General features: G+C 46.3%; 1 protein-coding gene across 3 annotated transcripts in view; it reads left to right on the top strand.

The window, feature by feature from the left end:
* Positions 1–18,154, top strand: part of ACSL6 (acyl-CoA synthetase long chain family member 6) — a 247,181-nt gene that overhangs the window by 205,321 nt on the left and 23,706 nt on the right. For all 3 annotated transcript variants that reach the window (XM_088446003.1, XM_088446002.1, XM_088446001.1), the window contains one exon: positions 12,753–12,825. In XM_088446003.1, the coding sequence (XP_088302129.1) occupies positions 12,753–12,825 (73 nt within the window). The remainder of the gene's footprint in view (positions 1–12,752; positions 12,826–18,154) is intronic.

The following is an 18,154-nucleotide window of genomic DNA, read 5'->3' as shown; positions in this document are numbered from 1 at the left end:
CCATCCTCTGAAGCATATAGAGGGTTGAGTTCCACCGCGTCACAACCTCTTGCTTCAGGTGATGGCGGGGCAGGTTCAAGAGTGTTTGCTGGCGCTCCAGTCTTCGGCACGCAGTCGCTGAATGGCGAAAGTGGCCAGAAATTTTTCAGGCCACCCAAAGCGTCTCCTGCACGCCCCTGTCGCTTTTCAGAAAATTCTGCACCACCAAGTTTATTGTGTGAGCAAAACATGGGACGTGCTGGAATTTGCCCAGATGTAATGCCCGCACAATATTGGTGGCGTTGTCAGATATCACAAATCCCCAGGAGAGTCTAAGTGGGGTAAGCCACTGGGCGATGATTTCCCTCAGTTTCTCTAAGAGGTTGTCGGCGGTGTGCCTCTTACTGAAACCGGTGATACACAGCGTAGCCTGCCTTGTAACGAGCTGGCGTTTCTGAGATGCTGCTACTGGTGACGCTGCTGTTGCTGCGTAAGGTGATACATCTACCCAGTGGGCTGTCACAGTCATATAGTCCTTAGTCTGCCCTGTTCCACTTGTCCACATGTCCGTGGTTAAGTGGACATTGTGTACAACGGCATTTTTCAGGACACTGAGGACACTTTTTCTGACGTTTCTGTACAGTCTCGGTATCGCCTGCCTAGTGAAGTGGAATCTAGACGGGATTTGGAACCGGGGACACACTACCTCCATCAATTGTCTAAATCCCACTGCACTAATGGCGGATACCGGACGCACGTCTAACACCAACATAGCAGTCAAGGCCTCAGTTATACGTTTTGCTTCAGGATGACTGCTGTCGTACTTCATCCTCCTCGCTAAGGACTGTTGGAGGGTCAATTGTTTAGTAAAAGTAGTGGTGTTCCTACTTCCTCTCTGGGATGATGAACGACTCCCAGCAGCAGCAACAGCAGCAGCGGCAGCAGTAGACGTAGCAATGCAGGATCCTCCAGAGGAATCCCGGATAGGAGAGTCAGTCATGCCAGTGACATGGCCTGCAGGACTACTTCCGATCCTGACTAAGGAGGAAATTGACGAGGAGGGAGTTGACGGTGTGGTTTGCAGGCGCTTGGATACAACAGGACAACGGGATTTAGGTGTCCCTGGACTGCTTACGGTCTTAGCCAAAGTTTCTGAACTTGACAGTAACTTTTTATGAACGCGCTGCAGGTGCCGTATAAGGGAGGATGTTCCTAGGTGGTTGACGTCCCTACCCCTACTTATTTCACCTTTACATATGGTACATATGGCAAGACAGTTGTTGTCCGGATTTGGATAGAAATATTGCCAGACCAAAGAGGTGGAATGTTTGGTCTTCTGCCCAGGCATGACCGTGATGGGCTTTTTCATCCCACGGACAACAACTGTCTCCCCCGGAGCCTGATTTAAACAAACCACATCACCATCAGAATCCTCCTCGCCAACTTCCTCCTCAGCGCCAGCTACACCAGTATCCTCATCCTGTTGTACTTCAACAGTGACATCTTCAATTTGCATATCAGCAAGTGGACTGTGGGTGCTCCTTTCAGCACTTGCAGGGGGCGTGCAAATGGTGGAAAGAGCCACCTCTTCCCGTCCAGTGCTGGGAAGGTCAGGCATCGCAACCACCACCACACTTGGACTCTCCTTGGGGATTTGTGATATCTTCTTAGAAAGCACAGTTCTTCGCTGTGCTTTTGCCAGCTTAACTCTTTTGATTTTTTTAGTGGGAGGAGGGCTTCCATCGTCATGTGAAGCTGAACCACTAGTCATGAACATACTAGGGATCGACCTTAGCCGTTCCTTGCCACTCCGTGTCGTAAATGGCATATTGGCAAGTTTACGTTTCTCTTCAGCTGATTTAAATGTCTTTTTCAAGGTCATTTTCCTGAACTTTGCCATTTGGGATTGTATGTGCCCTCTACTATGACATTGGGCATCGGCCTTGGCAGACGACGTTGATGGCATGTTATCGTCTATGTCATGACTAGTGGCAGCAGCTTCAGCACTAGGAGGAAGTGGTTCTTGATCTTTCTCTATTTTATTTTTATCGGAGAAAGTTTGGTCCTCCATTTATGTTATATCGATTTGATATATACGTGCGGCTAAACACAGAAAATAATTTTTTTTTTGGTTTGGACTGGAGTGTACTTTGTGGGTTACAGCACCCTTTAACGGTCAAGCCAGCCGGCCCTTTACTTATGACACAGGCGCACTCTTGGCACTACTTTGTTGATGCACGTGCGGCTACTGCGCACACAATTCACAAACACAGAAAATAATTTTTTTTTTGGTTTGGACTGGAGTGTACTTTGGGGGTTACAGCACCCTTTAACGGTCAAGCCAGCCGGCCCTTTACTTATGACACAGGCGCACGCTTGGCACTACTTTGTTGATGCACGTGCGGCTACTGCGCACACAATTCACAAACACAGAAAATAATTTTTTTTTGGTTTGGACTGGAGTGTACTTTCGGGGGTTACAGCACCCTTTAACGGTCAAGCCAGCCGGCCCTTTACTTATGACACAGGCGCACGCTTGGCACTACTTTGTTGATGCACGTGCGGCTACTGCGCACACAATTCACAAACACAGAAAATAATTTTTTTTTGGTTTGGACTGGAGTGTACTTTCGGGGGTTACAGCACCCTTTAACGGTCAAGCCAGCCGGCCCTTTACTTATGACACAGGCGCACGCTTGGCACTACTTTGTTGATGCACGTGCGGCTACTGCGCACACAATTCACAAACACAGAAAATAATTTTTTTTGGTTTGGACTGGAGTGTACTTTTGGGGGTTACAGCACCCTTTAACGGTCAAGCCAGCCGGCCCTTTACTTATGACACAGGCGCACTCTTGGCACTACTTTGTTGATGCACGTGCGGCTACTGCGCACACAATTCACAAACACAGAAAATAATTTTTTTTTGGTTTGGACTGGAGTGTACTTTCGGGGGTTACAGCACCCTTAACGGTCAAGCCAGCCGGCCCTTTACTTATGACACAGGCGCACGCTTGGCACTACTTTGTTGATGCACGTGCGGCTACTGCGCACACAATTCACAAACACAGAAAATAATTTTTTTTTGGTTTGGACTGGAGTGTACTTTCGGGGGTTACAGCACCCTTTAACGGTCAAGCCAGCCGGCCCTTTACTTATGACACAGGCGCACGCTTGGCACTACTTTGTTGATGCACGTGCGGCTACTGCGCACACAATTCACAAACACAGAAAATAATTTTTTTTTGGTTTGGACTGGAGTGTACTTTGGGGGTTACAGCACCCTTTAACGGTCAAGCCAGCCGGCCCTTTACTTATGACACAGGCGCACGCTTGGCACTACTTTGTTGATGCACGTGCGGCTACTGCGCACACAATTCACAAACACAGAAAATAATTTTTTTTTGGTTTGTACTGGAGTGTACTTTCGGGGGTTACAGCACCCTTTAACGGTCAAGCCAGCCGGCCCTTTACTTATGACACAGGCGCACGCTTGGCACTACTTTGTTGATGCACGTGCGGCTACTGCGCACACAATTCACAAACACAGAAAATAATTTTTTTTTGGTTTGGACTGGAGTGTACTTTCGGGGGTTACAGCACCCTTTAACAGTCAAGCCAGCCGGCCCTTTACTTATGACACAGGCGCACGCTTGGCACTACTTTGTTGATGCACGTGCGGCTACTGCGCACACAATTCACAAACACAGAAAATAATTTTTTTTTGGTTTGGACTGGAGTGTACTTTGGGGGTTACAGCACCCTTTAACGGTCAAGCCAGCCGGCCCTTTACTTATGACACAGGCGCACGCTTGGCACTACTTTGTTGATGCACGTGCGGCTACTGCGCACACAATTCACAAACACAGAAAATAATTTTTTTTTTGGTTTGGACTGGAGTGTACTTTCGGGGGTTACAGCACCCTTAACGGTCAAGCCAGCCGGCCCTTTACTTATGACACAGGCGCACGCTTGGCACTACTTTGTTGATGCACGTGCGGCTACTGCGCACACAATTCACAAACACAGAAAATAATTTTTTTTTGGTTTGGACTGGAGTGTACTTTCGGGGGTTACAGCACCCTTTAACGGTCAAGCCAGCCGGCCCTTTACTTATGACACAGGCGCACGCTTGGCACTACTTTGTTGATGCACGTGCGGCTACTGCGCACACAATTCACAAACACAGAAAATAATTTTTTTTTGGTTTGGACTGGAGTGTACTTTGGGGGTTACAGCACCCTTTAACGGTCAAGCCAGCCGGCCCTTTACTTATGACACAGGCGCACGCTTGGCACTACTTTGTTGATGCACGTGCGGCTACTGCGCACACAATTCACAAACACAGAAAATAATTTTTTTTTGGTTTGTACTGGAGTGTACTTTCGGGGGTTACAGCACCCTTTAACGGTCAAGCCAGCCGGCCCTTTACTTATGACACAGGCGCACGCTTGGCACTACTTTGTTGATGCACGTGCGGCTACTGCGCACACAATTCACAAACACAGAAAATAATTTTTTTTTGGTTTGGACTGGAGTGTACTTTCGGGGGTTACAGCACCCTTTAACGGTCAAGCCAGCCGGCCCTTTACTTATGACACAGGCGCACGCTTGGCACTACTTTGTTGATGCACGTGCGGCTACTGCGCACACAATTCACAAACACAGAAAATAATTTTTTTTTGGTTTGGACTGGAGTGTACTTTCGGGGGTTACAGCACCCTTTAACGGTCAAGCCAGCCGGCCCTTTACTTATGACACAGGCGCACGCTTGGCACTACTTTGTTGATGCACGTGCGGCTACTGCGCACACAATTCACAAACACAGAAAATAATTTTTTTTTGGTTTGGACTGGAGTGTACTTTGGGGGTTACAGCACCCTTTAACGGTCAAGCCAGCCGGCCCTTTACTTATGACACAGGCGCACGCTTGGCACTACTTTGTTGATGCACGTGCGGCAACTGCGCACACAATTCACAAACACAGAAAATAATTTTTTTTTTGGTTTGGACTGGAGTGTACTTTCGGGGGTTACAGCACCCTTAACGGTCAAGCCAGCCGGCCCTTTACTTATGACACAGGCGCACGCTTGGCACTACTTTGTTGATGCACGTGCGGCTACTGCTCACACAATTCACAAACACAGAAAATAATTTTTTTTTTGGTTTGGACTGGAGTGTACTTTGGGGGTCACAGCACCCTTTAACGGTCAAGCCAGCCGGCCCTTTACTTATGACACAGGCGCACGCTTGGCACTACTTTGTTGATGCACGTGCGGCTACTGCGCACACAATTCACAAACACAGAAAATAATTTTTTTTTTGGTTTGGACTGGAGTGTACTTTCGGGGGTTACAGCACCCTTAACGGTCAAGCCAGCCGGCCCTTTACTTATGACACAGGCGCACGCTTGGCACTACTTTGTTGATGCACGTGCGGCTACTGCGCACACAATTCACAAACACAGAAAATAATTTTTTTTTTGGTTTGGACTGGAGTGTACTTTGGGGGTTACAGCACCCTTTAACGGTCAAGCCAGCCGGCCCTTTACTTATGACACAGGCGCACGCTTGGCACTACTTTGTTGATGCACGTGCGGCTACTGCGCACACAATTCACAAACACAGAAAATAATTTTTTTTTTGGTTTGGACTGGAGTGTACTTTCGGGGGTTACAGCACCCTTAACGGTCAAGCCAGCCGGCCCTTTACTTATGACACAGGCGCACGCTTGGCACTACTTTGTTGATGCACGTGCGGCTACTGCGCACACAATTCACAAACACAGAAAATAATTTTTTTTTTGGTTTGGACTGGAGTGTACTTTCGGGGGTTACAGCACCCTTAACGGTCAAGCCAGCCGGCCCTTTACTTATGACACAGGCGCACGCTTGGCACTACTTTGTTGATGCACGTGTGGCTACTGCGCACACAATTCACAAACACAGAAAATAATTTTTTTTTGGTTTGGACTGGAGTGTACTTTCGGGGGTTACAGCACCCTTTAACGGTCAAGCCAGCCGGCCCTTTACTTATGACACAGGCGCACGCTTGGCACTACTTTGTTGATGCACGTGCGGCTACTGCGCACACAATTCACAAACACAGAAAATATATTATTTTTTTATCACTTGGGAGGAGCACCCCTGATGGACAGAGCACCCCCTGGACAACACTACAGCACCTCTTTAGGACTGGGCCACTGCACAGGACTTTGGAGTGGACACAGCCCCTATGGAGAACTGACTGCACAACACAGTCCAGCCAGCCCCTATGGACTTTGAAGTAGTGGACACAGCCCCTATTAACAACAGCAGCACAGCACAACACAGCCAGCCCCTATGGACTTTGAAGTAGTGGACAACAGCAGCACTACACTACACTACACTACACAGCCCTAACTCCCACCCTCCCTCTTCACTGTCCACAGCCGAGTGAGAAAATGGCGCCGACGTGGGTACCTTATATAGGATCCAAAACCCGCGAGACTCGGAAGGCGGGAAGATGACGTTTTGCCTCGATTTCAGAATCCGAGTCAGGCGGGAAAAGTCGAGCCTGACTCGGATCGGACTCGGATCGGGGGGGCTCGGGGGGGTTCGGATTTCAGAAATCCGAACCCGCTCACCCCTACTTTTAATACATGCAGCCATTAAGAGGAAATACTTCACCATGATCTGGAGCCGGCCGCATCATACATCTCCCCCTGGATTTATTAAGCAGAGCTTTTCAAAGTCCCAGTGTCTTTGGAGGTTTTGACCATTGGATCTAAAGTTGCAGTAATATTAAATACAAAACATGCAAGGTTTAGTATTTAATTTTATTGTCTCTTTAAATCCCATGGAGACCACCAAAGACGTGGTGATTTTGAAAAGCACCACTTAGTAAATTTACCCCTGAGATTCCTTGTTACACAGAAGGAAACATCAATTAAATTCTTCATCTTTTCCAATGAGCCAACATTCATGGCTCGCTCACATATATGTGCAGGTAAAATAGATAAAAACACCTGGAAACTAACATTTACTTTATAAGCATTTTAGTGACGCGCTTATATCATATATACAGTATATATATATTACAGATGTCACCACATACATCTTACTTCTTTACGCATTAAACAGCCCTTCGGTCGCACTATGCCATGACTCTGTAGCGTGATGCAGATAGGACACACAAGTATGTGGCATGCCTGTATTCTGTGTGCATTTCAAGGTAAAAAGTCGCACAAAGACGCTTAGCGCTACCGAGTCACACGCCGCTCACGTGTTATGTTTAACGTGACTTGTAGTGCACGGAGGTAAGATGTATGTGGACACATCTGTACATGCATTGCAACTTTACCAGAACAGTCTTTTGTTAACACCGGTCATGCTGGATATCAAAAACTTAGAAACCAATGGTGGGAATGACCTCAGAGGAAATCATTCATCCTGTAGTTAATGCAGTTTCAGGTGTTAGTCAGCGTCTCAAAGGCACATTACCAGTGGTCCAACCCACAAACATTACCTAATTACTGAGAAATATTAGCAGTACTAGTAAACTGTACACCACAGATCACACCTTTATGGGGAATTCAGTTAGATGCAATAAAGCAAAAAGCTAACGTCAGTGAAGTTTTCACACACTTTGTGTGTTTTGGTGTGATATTTTTGCATCTTTTGTCTATGTGCGCTCCCGTTTTTCGCATTATCCTATTACAATTACAACATACGCAAAAACACATTCACATGAAAACTGTTTGTGGAGTAAACTGCGAAAAGTACTGTACATTTTGGGGAAATCTGTCTGTGTCCCCTTAAAAGGCTTAGGGTCTATTTATCAAGCAGTGAAAAGCAGTGAAAAGTGCAGAAGTGAACCAGTGGAGAAGTTGCCCATAGCAACCAATCAGCTTTGAAGTAGCATTTATCAAGTACAGTTTTTTAAATTAATAGGCAGGAGCTGATTGGTTGCTATGGGCAACTTCTCCACTGGTCCACTTCTCCACAATTTTCACTGCTTGATAAATAGACCACTAACTGACATAGGAAATCACTTTAAAAGAGTATTAGTGGCCGTAATAAAAGTATTTGGGATTCTTAAATTGTGTCAAATGGCTGGTATATGCATATCTGTATAAAAGTGGAAAAACGATAAAAAGCATTTTTTGGGGCCAAATAAATGCTGCCGTTAAATTGGGGGTACAATAAAATGGGTGTAACTATATTTTTGAGTAAAAAAAGTGCACTTTTACAAAGTGTAAAAAATACACCAGGTGCAGCCTCCTGCAATGTTTAAAACAGACATACTATCCATACAGCCCCCCTAAGAACCAGACCCACTACTTTAAAGCTATTTTCCAACACTTTTAATTTTTTCACCTCAGAAATTTCAACAGGGGCGTATCTATAATGGGGTCTCGTGTGCACCGCACACCCTGCACCCATAGTATCTAAAACTGACCTCTCCGAAGTCCCGCGTCGGATGTCTGTAGCTGCTCAAAATGCCGGAAAATTTGCCAATTTAATTCATCCCCGTATTCAATTTCAGCGTCTTTTCGCCGGCATCAATAACAATAGGCAAAAAAGTTTCGTCTATGAACACCCGGTGGAAAAAAGTGCAGCATTGGGGTTTTGGGGTGCAAAATTGCGGCAATCCCCCATAGCCCTTTTTACACTCCCTTGACGCTAACTGCGTCAAAAAACCCACAAGGACACCCCAAAAAAGCACAAAAACTAGCGAAATAGCATTTGGGAGGGTCTGCAAGTATGGGGGAGGTGTATTTTTGATTGCAGGTGCTTGCTGAAGGTGCGTTTTTGGCGCTATTTAATGCTTGACTTTACACATTTTAAAATATGCTTGCACCCATTTTCATGTACCCCAAATTTGATGGGACTACTTATTTTCTCCAAAAAAGTTGCAAAATGCTATTCTTCACCACTTGCTGGCAGACACTAAATAGCACCTATTGAGACCATTCAAAGACCTCAAATACCTTCAGCAGGTCTAATTGGGGGTACCCATAGTGAACCCCCATGTCAGAGCATCTTTTGGGGGGTGTCAGGCTGATTTCCCCAAAAACGACAGGACTTTTCGCCTGTTTGAGTTTCGCCGCGCCCATTTTTGCTGCTTTGTAATTGAATACGGGGATACGCTGGGATGTGCGCGATACTTTTTCGCACAGAAAATTTGCGAAGACGGCGAAAAGTCCAGCATGCGGAAAACTGTGCAAAACTAATTGAATACGACTCTTAGACTGTATCATAGAGTTATCTTCCCTCTTGCTGTTTTGTCTCTGGTACTCTTTAGGAAGGGTAAAGGTAAATCTAGCAGACAGCAGCTATACAGCTGGCTTAAAAATAAATTACAGCCTGAACAAACAATAACACAACAGTGACCTAAATTCACAGTAACAAACCCACAAGTATATGCAAAAATAGACACTTGCTGAGACACACAGTTGTTCATCCGCACATAAATCACATTTGTCAATGTATTAACATAATTCCTAGATTGCTGGGTAAACAGTTCATAAGCAATACTGTATAGGCCAATGATCTGCTGTAAATACCTTCACAACATGAGTGCTAAACATGTTTTATATACATTTATTACAATAAACAATAAAAATGATTTAATCACATATAAAGACTATTATAACATAAGACAGCCAACATTGACATCAATATATTATACGTTATTGAACCTGATTCATTAGTAGGATTATAGTTCCACATGTTTTGCTTCTAGTACATCCCCTGGAAATGAATGAGTTACTGCAATTTTCCAGGACACTAAGGTACATTATTCAGGTGTCAGTATGGATTAGTTTTGCTCCCATGAGTCTAATTTGCATCACACTTATCAAAGCAAGAAATGTTGACTCATTGGTCCTTGTGCATCATTTCCACAGTGTTTCCCTGAGTCTAATCTTATTGTTATGAAGAAATGTTCTAGCAACGTGTTTCAAAACTAGGTCACACAAGTGCAGTCACTTCTAAATCTAGTCCGTATTACCTTAAATAAGAGATCTGTGTAAAATCCCTCTAAATTTTATGCAGCAACAATAGTGAAAATACGGTATGTCTGATGCCTCATATTTCAGCCAGCCAAATGAACAGAACTCGTTAAAGACCTAGGCCCTGATTCAGAGCCGGACGCTCTTTCAGATCGCTTGCTCTGAATCAGGGCATTTTTTTTTTTTATTGGAGCCGGCCTCCTGGCCACTCGCTAAGCTGTGGGTGATCACCTACAGCTTTTGCGTGTGGCCAGGTGATGGTCGCGATCATCGGGCTTGCGATGAGACCCTTGTGGTAGGGTCTCGTTCCCGCAAGCCCCAGTGAGCTTTCTGCACCCTTTTTGTTTTTCCTACATACATTTTACCGCAGCCACAAACCAATAAACATATAACATAAGTGGTCAAACAATTTATAATATGTTTGACCTTGAATTCTTTCCCTGTACTGCTGGTAAAAAATTTTGCCTTGTTCAAACCATGAGGGCAGACTTTACACCTGCCACATGTATAGAAGCCTGCAGTCTCATAAACTGACAGGATTTCTCTAATTTTCCTTCATTTAACAATGGTAATAGGCTGGGTGACAGGGCTGTTTTTAACCACTTGCCTGGCATGGTCGTATCAGATACGACCATACCAGACTGGGCTTTCCCTGACATGGTCGTATCTGATACGACCAGTCAGAAAAGCTCTATGGGCGGCTGCTGGAAAATCATTTTCTAGCAGCCGCCAATCACAGAGGGACCTCCTGGTCCCTCTGCACACTTTGCCCCTCCCCGTGGGCCGATCACTCCAGTGATCGGCCAGCCCAGCACCGGCGAACCCACCCCCCCTTGGCGGCTGCCGAGAGGACAGGGTAGAGAAGACAGCGCTGTCCTTCTCTCCCTCCAACTCCGGCTAGCAGCAGCCGCCGGGCAGGGAAGGTAGCGCTATCAGCGCTGTCCTTCCCTCACTCCACCCCCTCTATCAGCAGCCTCTCCCCACTGACGATAACCCCACCCCATAAATAAAAGCACTGCCCATAATATACATATATATATATATATATATTATATACAGATATACATATATATATATATATATATATATATACACACAGATATATATATATGTATATATATATATACACAGATATATATATCTATCTGTGTGTATATATATATATATCTGTGTATATATATATATATATATATATATACACACAGATGTGTGTGTATATATATATATATATCTATATATGTGTGTGTGTGTATATCTATATATATATATGTGTGTATATATATATATATATACATATATATATGCACGTATATATATATATATATGCATGTATATATATATATATATATATACACACGTATATAGATGGCAGCCCCCAACCGATGTTAAGGAAGCATCGGTAGCTGTGGTCACAATCGATGTTTCTATCGATGGCCAACTGTACTATATAGCATAAAAATTGCCATTTTTATGGTATACAGCGCTTAAAAATTTTTTTTTTTTTTTAGAAAATCGTGTTGGATAAGTTTTACAAAGCTGTTCCTGACCTAATTCAATCATAAAAAAAAACGACAATTTCGGAGCGGTTTTTGGAGAGAGAATTCGTCAGTTAAGTGGTTAAAGTGCGGGCTCTTCTAAATACAATTTCAGGCTTATCAAGCGTAATTGATGATAAAAATGGATCCGGTTTTATCACCACTTATGTTATATATCTATTGGTTCGTGGCTGCGGTAAAATGTATGTAGGAAAAACAAAAAGGGTGCTGAAAGTCAGAATTTTAGAACACCTGCGGAATATAAAAAATGGTGAGGATAATCATAGTGTCCCCAGACATTTTAAAAAGTGTCATGGTAGTAACCCCACTACTTTGAGATTTATGGGATTAGAACATGTGTTGATTGATATAAAAGGAGGCAATAGAGATAATTTATTGGCAAAGAGAGAATCCTTTTGGATTATAATTTTGAATACTTTGCAACCTAATGGGTTAAATGAGGGATATGATATCACACCTTTTTTAAGCGATTAATTGGCCTGCTGTTGTAGATCTATTGCTTATCTTTTGCTGTTTATCTCTTATTTTTTATTCCATATTCCTTTATATCCCAGTATTTCTTATTTTAATTTTAACTCATGAATTTTATCTCATGCATTTTGCACATATTTATTGTACTATTATGTTTGTATTTTTAAGCAAAAGTATTTCATTATGTTTACAATTTATTTTTTGTATTTTTTGCATTTATTTAAATGCTGGCTTTTTAATTTATTATGTTTAATTATAAATGTTATGCAATGTGCAATGTATGCATTAGGATTTAAAGTACCCACATTGTAACATCTGCTACTATTTCCCTATAGTGTTTCCAATACTGATTAGTTTAAGTATCTAATTATAAAACACTTGTGGAAGTAGATGGGATGATAGTTATTCACGCCAAACCAGCCTCCTGACGAAGTCGATGACGAAACGCGTTGGGCCGTGGTTTGGCGTTGCTTTCCATTACTTGTCGAATAGCCGACGGAGTCCCCGGAGACGTTCGGATGATATTCAGGCTTCTTCATTTTTATTACTTGCGGTGGTATCTGACCGCTGATTGTGGTACGCATATTCATTGATCGAGTTTTATATCCGCTGTCTGCAATAAAATCTGTTTTACAGTTTCATGCACTATGTCGCACCCCTTCTTTCTTGCTCTCAATTCCATATATATATATTTATATTTATATGTGGGGCTTAGTACTAAATAAAACGTTAATAGAAACATGTCTTCCATAGGTGTATGAAGGCTACGGACAGACAGAATGTACCGCTGGTTGCACTTTTACCACACCTGGGGACTGGACATCAGGTAGACTTTTTTTTTTTAAATGTATCACGGGTGTTCATAGGGTTTCAAACACGACCCTACATTTTTGGCATAACCACACACAGAGAAATCCTGCATAACACATAATTTTGTTGATATTTTAGAAATTAACTTGTATTATTAAAACTGTCAGATAAAAAAAGTGTGTCTATGTGGCATTAGGCATCTTCATTCCTCTCTGATACATGCTTCACTGGCTCCGTATCGCACTCAGAATCCAGTTCAAACTCCTCAACCTACAAAGCCGTAAACCACTGCTCCTCTATTACATTTTCAATTTCATCGCTATCCGCACTGCGTCTCGTCCTCTCCACTCTTCCTCTGACCAACGCCTCTCCTTCACCATGGTGACCTCCTCTCACACAGATGCCGGCACTTAACAGGGGGTTTTCTTTCGCCTGCCTTGGGCAGGTGAAACCAAATCTCAGACAAGTAAGGTTTTTTTCGGCTATCACTGCCGCAAAATTACATAGGTCCGCAGCTTTTTGCTGATCCTATGTATTTTCGGGGCGAGAAATGGTAATAATTTAATTAGCCCGATAATCAGCGTCGGCCTTTTATCCCGATAAAAGCCCATATATTCTGTGTGGCAAATTACCACAGGTAATAGGATAATCCCCAGTCTTAAATCATACCTTTTTATTAAAGTGCACCAGTCCTCCTCTTAAATCAATTTTCCTCCAATCCTCCACCAATATCTTTCCCAATTTACCCTGAAACTGTTCTTCGCTTCACACTTAGTATGTAAGCTCCTATGGGCATTGCCCTCCTCTTCCCTAGGACACCCAGGTCTTCCTCTACCTTATCTCCTGCTCCCCTTCAGCCCTGATTTGCTTGCTCATTACTATTTGGGTACAGGAACAGAGTACTGATTTATTTCCCATCTGTGAGTCCTGCTAGCGTCAGTGAGTTGCTCTACCCATGCCTCATCTGTCCTACTCAGTCTCTGGCAGGAAATGAATGCTTGGTATTTATGCTACAGTATTCCACTGTGTACTGTATTTGAGATCTTATATTCTGTTAATGTTTAGTGTTTTGTTTATTTTCTCTGTACGGGAATGCGTATAATTTGTCATACAAATAAAAGTGAATAATATTATCAGTTGGTTCACCTTCATGACAGCTATTGGTATTTTACAAACTCTGGGTGGACTCATAAGTAACTCATCATCACTAGTACTCTTCATTTGGGCATGTTTCTCACTGGAAACAATACTCGAGCTGAGTACATGGTCATGTAGTGCCACCAACCAAAAAGCTGGACACATTGCTCAGTCACTGGCAACAATGAACTCAGGCTGGGCATGTTTGTCATCACCAATGGTTTTAACTGACAGTTACAATTAGCGTCATTTAGTTAGCATTACAAGGCTGCCTATGTATGAGCATATAGCTAATTTGCTGAGTTTCTGACTGTGGGGTATGAGGATGGGAGTTCAAGTCCCCTGCATGACTATATATATATATATATATATATATATATATGTTTGTGTGTGTGTAATAGATATACCACTCTTGGGTGTGTGGTTGCGCTCTGATATACGCATGCCTTGGTGAGCGTTCAACCACCTAAGGCGTGCATATATCACAGCAGGGCCGGACTGGCCATCGGGCACTTCTGGCATATGCTAGAAGAGCCGATGGTCAGGTGGGCCGGTCTGCTCTGCACGCTCGCATGTATACTATAGAAAATGTCTTTCCCAAAATGGCCGCCTGAGGAAAGACAAATGTTTTACATTCACAACTGAATGTGTTCACTGGCCATATTCTGCCAGCAGACACTAGAGGGCCAGAGATACCTCTAGTAACAGAGGTCTAACACGCCCCCTACAGAGGATTACCATCATCTGTGCTGCTGCTATATAGGAAATGTTCCTGCTACAGCGGCCTGCTGACAGTGGCCATATCAGACCCCAGACCGAGGCCCCCGCCCCCTGGCTTTGTGTGAAGAACTAGAAGTGCGGAGGAAGATCAGCAGCGCGCTGTTGCAGGAGCAGGGGAGGAGACCCAATGCGACAGCTGCATGTCCTGGACTCTGAAGAGAAGAAAGCTACCAAAAAGTCAGGTAAGTGAGTGCAGTTTTTCTTCTTTTAAATCTGCTACTATCTACCCGACAGCTTTATATGTGCAGGGAGTTCTGGTCTCTGGCAGTTATGTATATAAAATCACTGTATCAGTGTCCCACCCTCACCCTCCCTGTAACCCCCAATCAGTGTCCCACCCTCACCCTCCCTGTAACCCCCAATCAGTGTCCCTACCCTCATCCTCCCTGTAACCCCAATTAGTGTTCCCACCCTCACCCTTCCCGTAACCCCCCTCAGTGTCCCTACCCTCACCCTCCCTGTAACCCCCAATCAGTGTCCCACCCTCACCCTCCCTGTAACCCCCAACCAGTGTCCCACCCTCACCCTTCCTGTAACCCCCTTCAGTGTCCCAGCCCTAACACTCCCTGTAACCTCCAATCAGTGTCCCCACCCTCACCCACCCTGTAACCCCCAATCAGTGTCCCTACCCTCACCCACCCTGTAACCCCCAATCAATGTCCCTACCCTCATCCTCCCTGTAACCCCCAATTAGTGTTCCCACCCTCACCCTCCCCGTAACCCCCCTCAGTGTCCCTACCCTCACCCTCCCTGTAACCCCCAATCAGTGTCCCACCCTCACCCTCCCTGTAACCCCCAATCAGTGTCCCACCCTCACCCTCCCTGTAACCCCCAACCAGTGTCCCACCCTCACCCTTCCTGTAACCCCCTTCAGTGTCCCAGCCCTAACACTCCCTGTAACCTCCAATCAGTGTCCCCACCCTCACCCACCCTGTAACCCCCAATCAGTGTCCCTACCCTCACCCACCCTGTAACCCCCAATCAGTGTCCCTACCCTCATCCTCCCTGTAATCCCCAATGAGTGTTCCCACCCTCCCCGTAACCCCCCTCAGTGTCCCCACCCTCACCCACCCAGTAACCCCCAATCAGTGTCCCTACCCTCACCCACCCTGTAACCCCCAACCAGTGTCCCTACCCTCATCCTCCCTGTAAACCCCAATTAGTGTTCCCACCCTCACCCTCCCCATAACCCCCCTCAGTGTCTCAGCCCTCACCCTCCCTGTAACCCCCAATCAGTGTCCCCACCCTCACCCAACCTGTAACCCCCAATTAGTGTCCCCACTCTCACCCTCCCTGTAACCCCCAATTAGTGTCCCCATCCTCACCCTCCCTGTAACCCCCCTCAGTGTCCCAGCCCTCACCCTCCCTGTAACCCCCATTCAGTGTCACCACCCTATAACCCCCAATTAGTGTCCCCACTCTCACCCTCCCTGTAATCCCCAGTGTCCCCACCCTCACCCTCCTTGTAACCCCCCTCAGTGTCCCCAGCCTCACCCTCCCTGTAACCCCCTCAGTGTCCTAGACCTAACACTCCCTGTAACCTCCAATCAGTGTCCCCACCCTCACCCACCCTGTAACCCCCAATTAGTGTCCCCACTCTCACCCTCCCTGTAACACCCCTCAGTGTCCCTGTCCTCAGCCTCTCTGTAACCACCCCACAGTGTCCCCGTCCTCAGCCTCCCAATAATCCCCAGTGTCCCCACCCTCCCTGTAATCCTCAGTGTCCCCACCCTCACCCACCCTGTAACCCCCCTCAGTGTCCCAGCCCTAACACTCCCTGTAACCTCCAATCAGTGTCCCCACCCTCACCCTCCCTGTAACCCCCAATTAGTGTCCCCACTCTCACGCTCCCTATAATCCCCTATCAGTGTCCCCACCCTCACCATCCCTGTATCCCCAATCAGTGTCCCTACCCTCACCCTCCCTGTAACCCCCACAGTGTCCCCATCCTCAGCCTCTCTGTAACTCCCATCAGTGTCCCCGTCCTCAGCCTCCCAATAACCCCCAGTGTCCCCACCCTCACCCTCCCTGTAATCCCCAATCAGTGTCCCCACCCTCACCCACCCTGTAACCTCCCTCAGTGTCCCAGCCCTAACACTCCCTGTAACCTCCAATCAGTGTCCCCACCCTCACAATCCCTGTAACCCCAATTGGTGTCCCCACCCTCACCCTCCCTATAACACCCCTCAGTGTCCCCGTCCTCAGCCTCTCTGTAACCACCCCACAGTGTCCCCATCCTCAGCCTCTCTGTAACTCCCCTCAGTGTCCCCGTCCTCAGCCTCCCAGTAACCCCCAGTGTCCCCACCCTCACCTCCTTGTAATCCCCAGTGGCCCCACCCTCTCCCTCCCTGTAATCCCCAATCAGTGTCCCCGCTCTCAGCCTCCCTGTAACCCCCAATCAGTGTCCCCACTCTCACCCTCCCTGTAACCCCATGTCCCCACCCTCACCCTCCCTGTAACCCCCCTCAGTGTCCCCACCCTCACCCTCCCTGTAACCCCCAGTGTCCCCACCCTCACCCTCCCTGTAACCCCCCTCAGTGTCCCCACCCTCACCCTCCTTGTAACCCCCAATCAGTGTCCCCATCTTCAGCCTCCTTCTAACCACTCTTAGTATCCCCATCCTCAGCTTCTCTGTAACCCCTCTGTGTCCCCATCTTCAGCCTCCCTGTAACCCCCTCAGTGTCCCCATCCTCAGTCTCCCAGTAACCCCCCTCAGTGTCCCTGTCCTCGGCCTCCCTGTAACTTTCTTCAGTGTCCCCGTCCTCAGCCTCCCTGTAACCACCCCTCAGTGTCCCCGTCCTCAGCCTCTCTGTAACTCCCCTTAGTGTCCCCATCCTCAATCTCCAGTGTCCCCACCCTCACATCCCTGTAATCCCCAATCAGTGTCCTCACCCTCCCTGTAACCCCACTCAGTGTCCCCATCCTCAGCCTCCCTGTAATCCCCCTCAGTGTCCCCACCCTCACCCTCCCTGTGACCCCCCTTAGTGTCCTCGTCCTCAGCCTCCCAATAACCCCCCTCAGTGTCCCCATCCTCAGCCTCCCTGTAACCCCCCTCAGTGTCCCCATCCTTAGCCTCCCTGTAATCCCCAGTGTCCCAACCCTCACCCTCCCCGTAACAACTCCACTGGCATGTCTGACCATTCTATATTTATTGATCGGTTGCTTGCAAACACTGTACAATTATCTGGCTGATCAGTTGATATTAAGTGGATTGGCCAGATAATTGTATAGTAACACAAGCACCATCAGTTTTCTCCATCACACAAAACGCCCAGTGCAAGTAACACAATCACCTCAGTTTTCTCCATCACACAAAACGAATAAGAAAGATGGGAACAAAGACTTGGACATAGAAAGACAGGAGAGTGAGAGGGGGAAAGGAGCAAGACAAGGGATAGAAGAGGCATAGAAGCGGGATCAGAGACAGA

This window comes from Taudactylus pleione, unplaced genomic scaffold, assembly GCF_031769625.1.
Source record: "Taudactylus pleione unplaced genomic scaffold, aTauple2 ptg000392l, whole genome shotgun sequence".
In the NCBI taxonomy this organism is placed as follows: domain Eukaryota; kingdom Metazoa; phylum Chordata; class Amphibia; order Anura; family Myobatrachidae; genus Taudactylus; species Taudactylus pleione.
The sequence above is the reverse complement of the archived record's forward strand: the minus strand, read 5'-3'. Positions and strand labels throughout refer to the sequence as shown.